This window comes from Argopecten irradians, chromosome 9 (genome assembly GCF_041381155.1).
Source record: "Argopecten irradians isolate NY chromosome 9, Ai_NY, whole genome shotgun sequence".
Lineage (NCBI taxonomy): Eukaryota > Metazoa > Mollusca > Bivalvia > Pectinida > Pectinidae > Argopecten > Argopecten irradians.
Window position 1 is genome coordinate 35823064 of NC_091142.1, and position 14914 is coordinate 35837977.

Consider the following 14914-nt stretch of genomic DNA (forward strand, 5'->3'; position numbering starts at 1 on the left):
CTTCATAGTATATGAGGAAAAAGAATTTGCCAATCAGAGAGTTGGATTCAGTATGAAAACAAAGTGAAAATTAATTATTTTCATATCCGGAAAATCTCTCCAGTCTCGACTCAAAAAGTATTTTTGATATACTGTACATCTCACAGACGCTTGATATGCAGGTGATTGCAATGAAGCAGGATAATGACACAGATTTCCCGTGAAAACGTTTGGAAATGTCGTGATCAACTGTCTGTTGTGGTATTTTACGATATAAACCTGATAGTTACACATATAAAGTAGTGTCAGTATGGCTCTACAGAAAGCTAATGATCTAACTGTAGCTACTACAGATTCAAGTCGACAGGGAAACAAGAAGACAAGCGTAAAGGTGCTTGATGAGGAAACGTACACAAAGGTAATGTCGGTGTAACAATCAGACAGCAACACAGATAAATATGATGTTATAAACCAGTATACATTCTATAGATGTATATAATGTACATGTTCATAGCAATTACACTGCCATGTCGATCATAGGAGTGAATGGAGACAATATGATTAAGTATTTTTTTTTCTATTTTTCTATTTTTCAACATAGATCAACTTTGGCCATTTGTTCCTACAATGCTCAATTTATATTAATAAACATGTAAATTTTCTTAATAATTCTTTGTAAAACGCCTCTTAGTGGTAAGAATTCGCAAAATCTCTAATTTATCATAAACTTCTATTCCGTCCCAATAATCCATATTTCATGTAATACATTTTCGTAGCTGGTATTAAAACTTAACCTGTCATTAAAAAAAAAAAAAAACGAACGAGACAGGTTAGGTACTAATCCCTATTGAGATTTCTCCTCTAGACTCTTTTATATTCGGACGTTTGATAGATGTCTATCTATCAAACGTCTGAATATAAAAGAGTCTAGAGGATGTTTGATAGATAGACATCTATCAATCGTCCTAATATAAAAGAGTCTAGAGGAGGAATCTCAATAGGGATTAGTTAGGTACCTATGCGATACAGTGTATATAAAATAGTTACAATGTGACTGATTACTTTTCAGAATCTTGAGAATATCATTGAGAGAGATTTTTTTCCTGACTTACCAAAACTCCAGTCACATACAGAATATTTCACAGCCTTGGAGAAAAATGACCTGGTCAAGCTTCGTGAGATACAGATGAGACAAAATACTAATAGACCACAGACAGACTCTACAACCGGATGTAAGTTCTATGATTCAAAGTTAATCAGTACTTGCCATGTAAGATATTAATTTGATGTCCCTGTCATGAAATGAGATACATGTACATCAGCCACAAATCGTCAATCACAAATCATCTGTGTCGACGGCCTGGTCAACACTATTAGAAAAAGATGTACAATGTATAGTGTTGCTCATTTCCATCCAATACTGCTTTGGTATTATATAATAACATATTGTACTGTGTAACGGTATGAACATTTATTTATATCTTAGAAATCAAGTGTTGGTAGTTTATGTAAAATTAGTAGTCTCTTTGAATATCCTGACATGGTCTTGACAAAGTGTTGTTTCATATCGTTTTGATCCCAAATCAAAGATGTCACAAATGTGCATGATATACATGTTATTTTATATGACTGTTGTCGAGATTGTCAGATGACCATTAAGGCCCTTGGGCCTCTTGTTATCTATTTTGTCACTTTTGTGCTACATGTATATGTGAACTGTGTATGCTGATCTATAGAAAATATCATGGAGAATTTTGGTTTATAATGTTTGACGAAGCAAGGGTAATGTAACTGGTTAATATCAATCAAGGGTCACACTTAATAACGACAACAAACGACAACAAACGACAACACATTAAATATAAGGAAAAGTTAGTGACAACACAAGATATGTTATTCAGTACATTAAAATGAATATTCTACCAAGTTTTATGAAGATTGGAGCAAAAATGAAGGAATTAGAGCGATTTTAATATTCTGAAATCGGCCGCTGGTCAACGATAAATCGAGTGACAAGAGGTTTGCCGTGACGGTATACCGACAACACGTTGTAACATCAAAAATGTTTTAAAAAACCTAACGACAACAGAAGATGTGTTATTTGTCATACTATAATGCATCTATGTACAAAATTTCATTACGATTGGAATAAAAATGAAGACTTTATACCTGTTTTAATGTTACGAGATCGGCGACTGGTCAGGTTTACTACAGACAACAGATCGACGACTCACACACACGCCTGTACACGCGTGTGTACGAGTGCATAGGGTCTCGATACTGTTTGTCCAAGCCATTATTGTGTAAACATCATTATAGTCGGTGTAGAACTCTAGGCCATACTCAATACACGAGTATGTTACCAGACCCTACGTGACGTTACCCAAATTGGAACACTTTTGAAGATAATTGTAAAAAATTTCATACATGTGGTTGAATCTTAACATTCCACAAATAGATGCTTTTATTAATAATTTCATGATTTGTTTACTTGTCAGCCCTGTGTTTCAGCAGATTTGAGTACCCAAAATAGAACACCTCCTAAATAATTAAAGTTTGATTAATAAATGTCCAGGCATGATAAAAAATGTTTGAATTCATTTAAAGAAAGTTCAAACATATTTTAGTTTATTCAGGGCACATGTCTTCAAAAATATTCCATTCAGCATTTATTTTCTCATTTTAAAATATATGGTGTTTTTAGGGGTGTCGCACGACGTCGTTTCCCGGATTTTTTCAAAATTTCATTATTTTCATTTTTGTTCAGGACTGTTATTGTTAGTTTAGATTGCAAACTGAAAATTCTGTATCACATATTTTAAAAGTGTTTCATTTGGGGTAGCGTTCCAAATTGGGTAGCGTCACGTTAGTTTTTTTTTTTAAGTGTGTATTTTTAGCTGCGTAAAATATTTTTATATTAATTCACTTTTTTTTATTAACGCGGTAACTTTGACTTTATTTAATACGTTTTATTTGAAAGATTAAGTTTAAATATCTTGAATCCCGTCTTGCGGGCACACAAGATTTCGCATGCGTATCGTAAGTTTTAATTTCGGGAAGCTTACAAACCGTGCGATTCTGTTCATTTCCACGCACACGTTTTCGTGTATCCGGTTTTTTCGCGATGGCTGCAGTTTTTGGAATAGTTACCATTCCATTAGTGGAAGATATAAGTTCCTTTTTCTGCTTCACAAGTTTCAAAAACTTGTGCACGTTCCGTTTTCGTTGTCGTTGTCTTTTGGGCAGTGTTCTCCAAAATACTGAACTTATTTTTAAATGTTGCGCATGCGGAGCTAATTCGTACTCTCCTATTCCGTGACGCGATCTGCGCAAGTGGTTGTACTGTGCGTTTTGTATGTGCTCTAATCGTTTTTCGAAATTTCCCAGTCACCAACAAGCTTTATGATGTCATTCATTGATTCGCAGTTGTTGTTTTTCCAGCCTTTGGGTATATGGGGGCATCGCACTCGGGACTCCACCACCCTGCGCCGGATAGTTGGTAAAGTTTTTTCAGACCAATATGTACCCATACGTTCACCATACATATTGTCGATTTTGCTTGATACTGAATCAAATTCTTTGATAGTATCCAAATTGATCAGTCCATCCTCGCCAAAGATAGACGACATTATCGGCGCTTTTTCTTTGTCGTTCATTTATGCTCCCGAAAATATACGCAAATATTTTATACAAAAATGTACAATAAAAAAAAAACATATAATAATGTATTTCTTAAGATAACATATGGGAAGTATATATACACACCATATGTTTACATAACAATAAATACAATTGCGAACTGTAATCACTCTGATAATATACACACGTGTGTGCTTCTTCTATGTATACTGTATGCAAGCCGTCGTAGACATTTCAATGACCATTACTCATTCAAATCTTCATCAATAGTCATTACAATTGACATTAATTACTTTATTTAGATATAGGTTACATATATTATTATTTGCGGTAACATTACTGCGTAATTTCGTAAAATAATTTGTGTTGTCGGTCGGATCTAGATCTCTACATGTAAGCTTGGCTTTACACACATGTATACACTCTGCGTCTCTTCATATTTGAAATCGTCATTACTCCGGTATTTTTACTCCAACCTTAATGAATTTTTGTACAGAGATGCATTATGGTATGACAAACAACATATCTTATGTTGTCGTTAGGTTTTTTTAATTTTTTTAATGCTATGATGCGTTGTCGGTAATACTGAACATACACACTCGCGATATAAATTAGAACGAATAATCATACCCTGCCTCCACTCCGGTTCCCGGCAGGAGGGACGGAATCGTAGCTCTGACGACGACCATCTGTCAGAGAAATCTTCCGTCCGTCGTTCAGAGCTACGTCATCGCAGCTAGATATAAATCTGACCAGTCGCCGATCTCGTAACATTAAAACAGGTATAAAGTCTTCATTTTTATTCCAATCTTAATGAAATTTTTATACATAGATGCATTATAGTATGACAAATAACACATCTTCTGTTGTCGTTAGGTTTTTAAAACATTTTTAATGTTACAACGTGTTGTCGGTATACCGTCACGGCAAACCTGTTGTCATTCGATTTATCGTTGACCAGCGGGCCGATTTCAGAATATTAAAATCGCTCTAATTCCTTCATTTTTGCACCAATCTTCATAAAACTTGGTAGAAATATTCATTTTAAATGTACTGAATAACATATCTTGTGTTGTCACTAACTTTTCCTTATATTTAACGTGTTGTCGTTTGTTGTCGTTTCTTGTCGTTTGTTGTCGTTTGTTGTCGTTATTAAGTGTGACCGTCAATCAATATCTGATTCATTATTGAGGTTAACAGTGAGATTCAGAGTTTGAATTCCAGTAATTGGCAGGAAGTACATACATTTGATACTGATAACTGAAATAAGATCTGTACTCCCTCTGGATCTACAGTGTACTTCCTTAGGTTTTATTCTTGTGATTTCTGCTCTCAAAGAAATGATATATCATGATGCTGATGCTGATTTATGATATATTTTTTCTTTTGATGCTGATTCAATGTTAAGGTCTCAATATGTGAACATGAAAAAGTGTTTTATATTGAACAAAGATAAAACTTGTATTTCATTTCAAAATATTTTATTAACAAATACAAGATATACATGAATCATAGAGAAAGATAATATATTAATGTAATGCCAAATGGATTGGACAACAGGCAAAGCCTATATAGGTCCTCTCCAGAAATCCGGTTTATTTAACTAATAAATATATATAAATAGTGTTGTATCAGTAGAAATGAAAAGAAAAAAGAATATTAGGAGCATACCCAAGCGGGCCATAGAAAAGAAAATAACTATTTACAACAGATAGACAAATAAGTAAATATATTTTAAATGAATAAGTAATAAATAGGCAATATTATTTATAGAAAACAAATTAATTAATTTATACATATCACATCCACACACACATACACACCCTCTCATAATGGCCTTCAATATATCAATACATGCATATATTTTAATATTTCTATAAAATCTATTTGTACAATTGAAATCTCTTAGTTTTTTTTTATATAATTACTTGTATGAAGTAGTATCATTTCATTAATATCATTAGAAAAATCAATAGACCCATACAACAGAATTTCAATATTAACAAAACCCAAAAGATTAGAAATAGAGATTATGTGATGTCTAAAATCAGAAAAATGAGTACAATAAAAAAAATAATGTTCAGAATTTCAGTTGGAGCACCACATAAGCATGAACCATCATCTGTCAAATGATCGGAGAGAATTTGTCATAATTTAAGTCACTGGCATTATTGCGCAATTGGCATAAAAGGATATTTAAATTTCTAGGTTTACAATTCATAAATATGTTGGAGATTATAGATGGAAAAGTTGTTTTTAATTTTAATTTAAAAGAGGAAATAGAAGAAGATTCTCTGATAGAGTGATCTAGTGAGTTCCAAAGTTTCATAGAAGATGGGAAAAAACTATTATTATAGTTGTTAGTCCTTGTATTCGTTTTGTAACAAGGTGAGAGTAGTGTGTCGCCAACCAGACTGGAACCTGCAACCGCAGACTTGCTGGTCTGCCGCTTTCCCTTAGTTCAACTAAGCTATATGGAAATTCCACCTATTGCAAAGCTACAAAGCGATCATATCACTATGTATTATTAAAACCTGGTACACTTTTTTAACAAGCTTTTCATAACTAACCTCTACAAAAACAGGTTTTCAAAGATAGAAGATGTCTGAATTTTCTTTCATCCAACCAGTGTTTATAGCTTGCATGATTTTGTGATGTTTTTTTGTATTATAGATTCTACACCAGCCACGTTTGAGACCCCAGAACCGAATAGTCGTCGGAAGTCTCCAAAACACAGTAGTGGTGAACCTGATCCACTACCCAGCAGTGCACCAAGTACGTTACAACTGGTGATAATCATCAAAATAGGAAGGAAAGATTTAACCTTTAGATACATTTTTTAAACAACTATACATGTGTCATTTATTTTCTGTTTGTTTGTTTATTTTTAATTAGGAAAATTTGGTAATAATACATTACAATATAAGTGTATCTACTCAATATTTTCTTTAAAGGCCCACTACCTTTCCGAAACGGCTTTTAATTTCTAAAATGGGAAAGTAAAACGAGATCGATATTTTTGTATAGTCGCTAAAATTATTAACTTAGTGTAATACTACACGTGTCATCACATTCTGAACAATTTGATTAAAATAATAAAACGCTAATTTTCATTAAGCGGGTCGTCTTATGTTTCCCGCCGTCGTCCTAAATACCGCATCAGGGATCAATCTAGCTCTGATTTATTAGCGTTTATGGGTTAATTTCCCCTCAAGGAATGAATTCCCCTCTGGCCTAAAATTCCCCTGAAAATTTAAAAATTCCCCATTTGAAGCTAAAAAATGACCGTTTTTGTAACACAATTTCCCCTGTGACTTATTTTTCATTATTTTTTTTAGACTTTTGTTTGAAAATTTCTTCATGTTTGTCAAACAGCTACTGCATATTTTATGATAAACTAAAAAATTTCATTATTAAGCTTAAAATCTTGCTTTTCTAAATCTAAAATAAAATTAGATGTTTTACAGTACTTTTTCGTCAAATTGAATATAATTTTGGAATAAAGTAAGAAGTTTCAGATTCCCCTATATTTCGCCAAATTTCCCCCCTATTTTGAAAAAGGGTAGTTTCCCCCAAAACCCAGATTGATCCTTGCGCATGGTAGTTGACTATCACTGCGCCAGACGGCAAAACAGCAAAATAACTCTCCATTATTATCAAACATTACACAGGAAATCTTGCATATGTTTGGTGTTGTAACCTCATCTTATGCCATTGGTATATATTTTCTGATGTTATTGATGTTTTTAAGAAACCTTTAGGGTTTCCCCCGGAAAGGTAGTTGGCATTTAATACAGAACTCTACTCTCTCTTTTATCTCAATACTAACTTAATCATTTTTGTATCAATTTGTTTTTTCACAGAAGAAAAAGATCTTGCATCCCTGGATCGTTATTTAGCTAAAAACACCAGTGAAGATAATGCATCCTTCGCTGAGATCCTCGAGGAGACAAAGAAAAAGGAGAGAGAGAAACACGCCTGGCTTTATGAAAATGAAAAAGATAGAACAACGGTAGGTCTATTAATGTATATAAAAAACTCAAAATTAGAACATTAAATTCATAACTTTGTAAAAAGCGCAAAGTATTTATCCTGTATTTACTTATTTGTCTGGCAAAACGTGTATTCCTGGATCTTAATTTAAAAAATGCAGAAAAAAGTAAACAAAAGATGGGGAAAAGTATAGACAAAGTGATATATTTACATATGCCCCTATATAGTCAATTGGAAGGGAGTTGCATTCAGATTGGCGTAGTAGGTAATCACAATGACTTATGAATACAAATGCAGTGCAGGTTCGAACTACTTTTAGTTCACGCTACAATAAGATTTCGTGTCATAAGTTGACGGATTTCAAAGCAATAATAAAGAGTTTTTATTAGATCTGATTAAATATGTCTTTGACATCAAAACAAAAGATGTGTTCAAGCATTGTAATAGTAATAAACAACAAAATGAATCGCTGGTCGGGGCTACAACCGGGAGGCTTTCCTCAGGAATGTTCAAGGAATTCCATACAGTAGTAACATCAGTATGTGTGTACGGTCACTCATCTCATCTAAATATACAGAACATCTGATTGTCGGTGAACAATTCTGGGAGCGTCTTAATGAACAATAGGTTAACAGATCATATACAGGTTTCAGAAAAAAAACATTACAGGTAGCCTATCCGAAACAGTTTGGTTTGGTTTGTTTAGTTTTACGTCCTATTAACAGCCAGGGTCATGTAAGGACGTGCCAGGTTTGTTGGTGGAGGAAAGCCGGAGTACCCGGAGAAAAACCACCGGCCAGCGGTCAGTACCTGGCAACTGCCCCACATAGGATTCGAACCCGCATCCCAGAGGTGGAGGACTTGTGGTAATATGTCGGGACATCTTAACCACTCGGCCACCGCAGCCCCCTCTCTCCGAAACAGAATCATCTGATTTACCCCCATTTTTGCATTCAAAATAGGCCTACACACAGGCAAACACTTGTCTATACTCCGTACAATAAAATAAAAGTCATGACTATGAAGAATTTAGTCTATATCACGTTCGTAGACTGACACATACATGACAAACATTCAGCAGCTCAACGTAGTTACTCAACTTAGCAACCATCACCATTTTAAATTTGACATAAAAGTAGACATATTTATGTAAATATATAGATTGAACAGTGTTTTGATTGTGTTAAAGGTGGTATGAACGCAATGAGATACAGACATATTCTACATGTAGCGCTAACTAGATTGAATATATCTGTATCCCATTGTGCTCATACCACCTTTAATGCAATCAAAACACTGTTCAATTCTATTTAACCAATGAAAAATTGTGATACAAACAAAATTGATTTATAATACGTATAATCTTTGGTTATTAGGAGGAGAGTGAGCGCTTAGCACTGCCCACTATAGAACAACAGGCTATAGAAGGACCACCCCAGGCCGGAGCTGACTCGTGGAAGTACAAGGCCAGAAATTCCCTGATGTATGTACCAGATGGTAAGTAGTAACATAAACAGTTACATAATGGGTATAGTGTGGATTGTGTAGGAGGTCTTTATCTGATTCACATACAATATGGTAATTACGTCAGGTGTTAGTCTGTAAACCTAATAATTGGTTTCTCTCCTGTTACAGTTGCCCTTCTCCTTTATTTATCATCTGAGTCAGATGTTCCTTTATCAAAAAGACACATAGAAATAAGTCGAATTGTTTATGTACACAAATCTTTCTTCCTTTCTGAAGATTTCATTGGAAAATTAAATGAGGTTTATGGGTGTAATATATTCTTTTATCATTTGAGAATTATATACCAGGGGCAAGGATCATGAAACAGTCTAAGACTTAATTTTTTGCCTGGCCAATCAAAAATGACATAACTTTTTATAACATCATCTGTAATGGGCTAAGTCTCAACTTAAGACTATTTTAGACTTGAGACTGTTTCATGATCTTGGAGCCAGGTAATATTCTGTTAAAATAACTAAAACAATAGCTGTTATGACATTAACTCAAACAATGAAATCCAGTCAGATATATTTTAAGTGGATTTACCGGTACTATGGCTCCAGAGAAAATCTATATAGCTTACATGTACATATACATGCCAGGTGTAAACATTGGTATTGTTTTGTTGTCAGGTGAGGAATTAAGTGAAGCTGAGCTGTTGGAACTGAGAAAAGGAAAATCAAGGGAGATAATTCACGAAAACACCAGATTCCAAGTCAGTCCATGGAACCAATCAAGAAGTGCTGAGCAAATAAAACAAGTGGCGTCATTAAAAGCCCTTTCATGTTATGGCAAAATAGGCCATGATGGAAAGGAAGTTATGCCGTTAGAATCTCCTAAAGTGAATGGCTATGGTTTTGTTGGTACACCGTCTCCGGCCCCGGGAGTTGAGGACTCTCCCATGATGACCTGGGGAGAGATAGACAGCACTCCGTATCGCCTGGAGGGAAGTGAAACACCACTCACAGGTGCTGGAGGTCCCACATTTAAGGTCAGTTTGTAAATCCCTTAAAATAAATTTAAGAACTGAAGTAGTGAATGGATTTTGTTATGAGTTCATAATTTATTGTATATCTAAGATAAATAGAATCATATATGTTGTCTGTCAAGTGGACAGGGATATTTTAACCCGTGTGAAAGATTTTGGCATATCAACCCAAGGCTTGCCGAGGGTTGACAGCCAAAATCTTTCTCGAAGGTTGAGATATCCCTGTCCACTTGACAGACCCATGTTTGATTCTTTTTCTCCCATACTTTCACAATCAAGCATTGAAGTCAAATTTTTTAATTTCATTTTGAAAGAAATATGACTTCAATACTTATAATAATTTTCGCCAGGCTACTTTATAAAATGAATGTCGCACGTACGATTCCATTGATTTTTTCCTTAATGATGTCGCTGACAGTAGGCACCATATATATTAATGCCGTCACGTCATTATCTATCATGTGTTTCCCTAACACAGTAAAAGACAGAGTTATCTTTTCCCTAGCAACCGTGGGATAACCTTTTCAAGTATGAGAGAAAAAAGTTTCATATCGATAAGAGCGAGAAAACAAAGTATGTCTTAAGTTTTTTGTTTTTGTCTCTGAACAATTAAGTGCGTGGCTGATTGGGACTACTTTGTGTACTACATGAATCTTCCTTCTGAAATCACATTAGCATGGGATATCATCATTTAGTGTCATTCCATCACCAATAGAGACAAAAGTCCTGTGCAAACGTTATCATGTATCAATGTGGTACATGAATTAATCTTATTGGTCATTGATCATGTGATTTTTAAGGTGATAGAGTATAAGGAAATGATAATAGTTCTAACTGTGTCAGCTTTTAGAGCAGAGTGTATCATTGTAAGAACTAGCATTCTAGTAGTTTAATGATCTAAAATGAACAATTTTGTTTTGGTAAATGTTTTAGAATTTGCCTTCATTGATATTTGATAGTTCATCCTTCATTCCTCTAAAGACTCAAAGGCTACTTGCAAGGCAATTATAATAAGATAATTAAAAGAAAAGTTTTCTGGTTTGTAAAATTTCTAAAATTATCTTTTATACATTCTTAACAGATTCCAGAGATGCCAAAGAGGGACAGACTTGCAATGGATCTAGCTGAGAAAGCAAGCAAAGCACATAGAGACAAGAAAGAGAAAGCATTAAAATCTGTACAAGCTCGACTGTCATCAACGTAAGTATTACCATCAAATTGTATAGGATACATATTTAGGATCTAAAATGATCCATTTTGTAAATGTATTTTGCATAATGTTTGATAGACAATTGTTTTCTCTGTCATCTGTGAGTGATAATTGATGAAATTCAAATTCAATAACAGGCTAATAAAACTAATATTTTGCAAAATGCAGTACAAATACAAAAAAAAAAAAGACATTTTAAGTTGAAGATGCTCCACCGCCGACGAATGTTATTTTTTCTCTATCAAAAGCACGACTAAATGATTTAGTATTTTTCTCCAGTTACAAAAGTTACTTACTTTGCACCATTTAAATTCAAAGATAAAAATATTAGAAATAATTAATTGCATCCTGAAAAAATTCTATAAACACAATTATACATCAGTTACTCTTCAAATGATGGGTATCATTTATGCTTTTTCGGCGGTGGAGCATCTTTAAGGTAATAAAATTAATGTTTTATAAAAACCTTGAATTTTGGAGGAAAAAAAATTGGAAGACATGGAGTTAAAGTGTGTTTTGTGCCTCTGAAAGACACATACCATAATGATATTATTTAAATGATAAAACTTCTTAAAAAACAATCATATATTCAGTATTAACAGACGCATCGATGAGCAATAAGAATGATTATATTTTGTTTGCAAAGTTTTGAAAATGAATTTCTTTGTTTTTAGGTCACCGTCTCCAAAATTTGGAAGATCTACGACGGAAAGACTGCAGTCCATGTCACCAGCAGCACAGCGACTGGCGACAGCTAGGCTTGGTGTGAGAACACAATCTGACAAAGCATTACGTGCTAGCTACACTCCTTCTCCCTCTCATAGACTTACAGGGGGCAAGTCTCCCTCACTTACCCCGAAACTCACCCCCAAACATTCTAGTGATACACCGTCAGGGGGCACAACTCCAGGAAGTAAACGAGACGGACCTGATATTTCATCTCTAACTGACAATCTCTTACAGTTACCAAAAAGGAAAAAGGCGTCAGATTTTTTTTGAAAGGATTAAATGTCTTTAATTTGTCTTATGAATATTTATGTGTAAATAAAGTCTGTGATAAATTGTTGTAAAATGTAGTTAATATCTCGCCTTGAATCTAGTGATCATATTGATTTACATAAAACACATTCCTAGGAACTCGAGGAAAGGATTGCTATTAATAGTTTTATCAGAAGCTTGTTACAGAGTTGTCTTAGCTAATGTATACTCGCAAGTATTGATGGCTTTATTCATCAAGAAAATTGCCGTTCAAGTTGATCAGCTAAAATGTTTTAGGAAAAACTGCAAGCAACAAAAGTTTTTTGAAAGAATATTTGAAATATAAGCATAGGACAAAGAAGTAATTCCAACCGTGTGGACAAAAAAATGTCTAATTTTCGCGTGATCTGCCCCTCTATCAAGACACACAAAACGAACACGAACAGTAATATGGGACAATGAAATTAGACAAATATTTAGCAGCACAATGGACCCTTCGACAAGTGGAAGTCGAAGGCCGGATCTACCAATATGTAGCCATGATGTTCGGCAGAACACTAGGATATGAGCGGTGACTGGAAAACGTGCCAGGTGTGACGTCAAATCAAATGTGTGGCGAAATTTATATGTAGGGCTCATTTGTATAGGATACAAGTTTAGTCGCTTTTCTTCCCAGTGTATTAAAAGCAGCTAAATCCTAAATTTAGTTGCATTTGTTGGACAGCATATGCAAAGGATCAATAAAGCGTAAAAAAGAACGAAGAATGCTGGAAGTGGGATTAGTACATGTAATTAAAAAGCGAGTGATCAATTGATGTCAATTTGTGATATATATACTGTATATTTAACGTTTGTTAATGCCTTTGGGATAGCGGGTCTGTAGATAGGTAATCCAGAATCTCTCGATCGACGCTTGGTTTGTGTCCAGTAGGAACAGTGCTCAGTTGTAATCACCTGCATGTCTTTCCAACTTTGGCTGATAGTCAGGTTTGTTCTGTTTGATAGACCAGTGGTGATTGTTGATTCTGACGTTGAGTGGACCACCGGTTTCCCCAACGTATTGCATTGTGCATTTCCTACACGAGAGGAGGTAGATGACATTGCTGGATTGCGTGCCAGGTTCTGTCGGATGTTGAATGCTTTGTTGTTGATTGAATAATCAAATGTATCTGTGGTGCTGTGTATGGACATATCATTTAATGTTGTATGTCATTAATGAACCCGTTTGTGCAGCAGGAGCAAGGGGAGGAAGTTTGCTGCTCACTACAAGGTCTTTTACATTTTTTGGTCTGCGGTAGGCTAGTAACGGTGGCTCTGAGAAAATAGCTTAAGTTTGGTTGATGACTCGATGATTTTCCAGTAGTTCCTCAGGATAGAAGGGAGATGTGGTAAGTTAGGATAGAATGTTACCACACAGGAAACACGTTGAGTTGCAGTTCGGGTTTTGCATACGAGAAGATTGGCTCTATCTTGGGCGCGGACCTTGTCTATTTCTTGGTCGATCAGATGTGATTTGTATCATCTAGAGATAATGTGGAATTTCATCTCTTCGCACCGACGTTCGAAGGTGGTATTGTCGGGTCGACACTATTCGTCGGATTCGTAAAGCTTGTGAATAGGGAATGCTTCTCATTGTATGCGAGGGATGACAACCGTGGGACGAATGTATAGATGAGAATTAGTAGGTTTGGAATACAAGTCAGTATTAATGGCCCCTTCGACTAAGGTGTATCTAGAAATATATTGGTAACAAACACACTGTACATGTACTTTAAAGGGAGAATTTTGTCTCATAGGGATTTGAAAGGGTGTACACGTATATAAGAAATTCACCAGTTCTTATAAAAGTTGAAGAAGTTTGTATATTGTGACATGTTTAAGTGTAATGCTATAAATGTGTCAATCATTACCTATTGAGAACTGTTCATACTTCTGTAGGTAAGAGAGTGTATAAATAAAGCTTTTTAAGATAAGATTTAATTTCAGTAATTTAAAGATTTGTGATTCTGTGAAAGATTCATGGGAACGCTTTTCCGAATTAATCGATCAATAAATAGACAGTGTGCTCAGTCACTTCCTAATGCCCCCATGAATGAATACGCTATCGTTCAGATCAAGTTATGCACAATTTACACAATATAAGAAAATGCTGAATTTAAACATAAATTGATTTTCTTAATCATACTAAATCTTGAATTCTGATTGGCCGATCCGGTTTTTTTTTCATATCTTTATGGGAAAAAAAATCAGAGAATGACGCGAAATCCCGACGTTGTCGTGACATCACAATAAAAACATTGACGTTGCGTATTGATGTACAAAAATTATCCCTTGGAAAATCAATGTAATCGTATGATGTGTAATTGTATTTTATTTTATCAAGTAGTCTGGAAAATTAATTACAATCATTGATGTCACCCTTTTTTTAATTGCATCGGGTTATGAAATAATTTTTGTGAGATTCCGCTACGCTGCATCCATGCTTAAAATGTAAGGCAAAACTGAATAGGAAATAACTGACAGAAAGCAACTTTAAATAGACCCTAAATCATCCTTGAGATCTATCTGTATATAGGAATTAAAGGAATCTTTTGTTTATCTTTGACGATAATTCATGCCAC

At 34.7% G+C, this 14914-nt stretch overlaps 1 protein-coding gene across 1 annotated transcript; it reads left to right on the forward strand.

Moving 5' to 3' along the window:
* The first annotated feature begins 125 nt into the window (after positions 1-125).
* LOC138332187 (splicing factor ESS-2 homolog) lies at positions 126-14147 on the forward strand. The gene is made up of 8 exons (XM_069280180.1): positions 126-397; positions 1049-1211; positions 6292-6393; positions 7482-7630; positions 8988-9108; positions 9750-10108; positions 11187-11305; positions 11990-14147. Exons 1-8 carry the CDS (start codon positions 290-292, stop codon positions 12312-12314), a joined length of 1446 nt encoding a protein of 481 aa, XP_069136281.1. The 5' UTR covers positions 126-289; the 3' UTR covers positions 12315-14147.
* Positions 14148-14914: the final 767 nt, after the last annotated feature.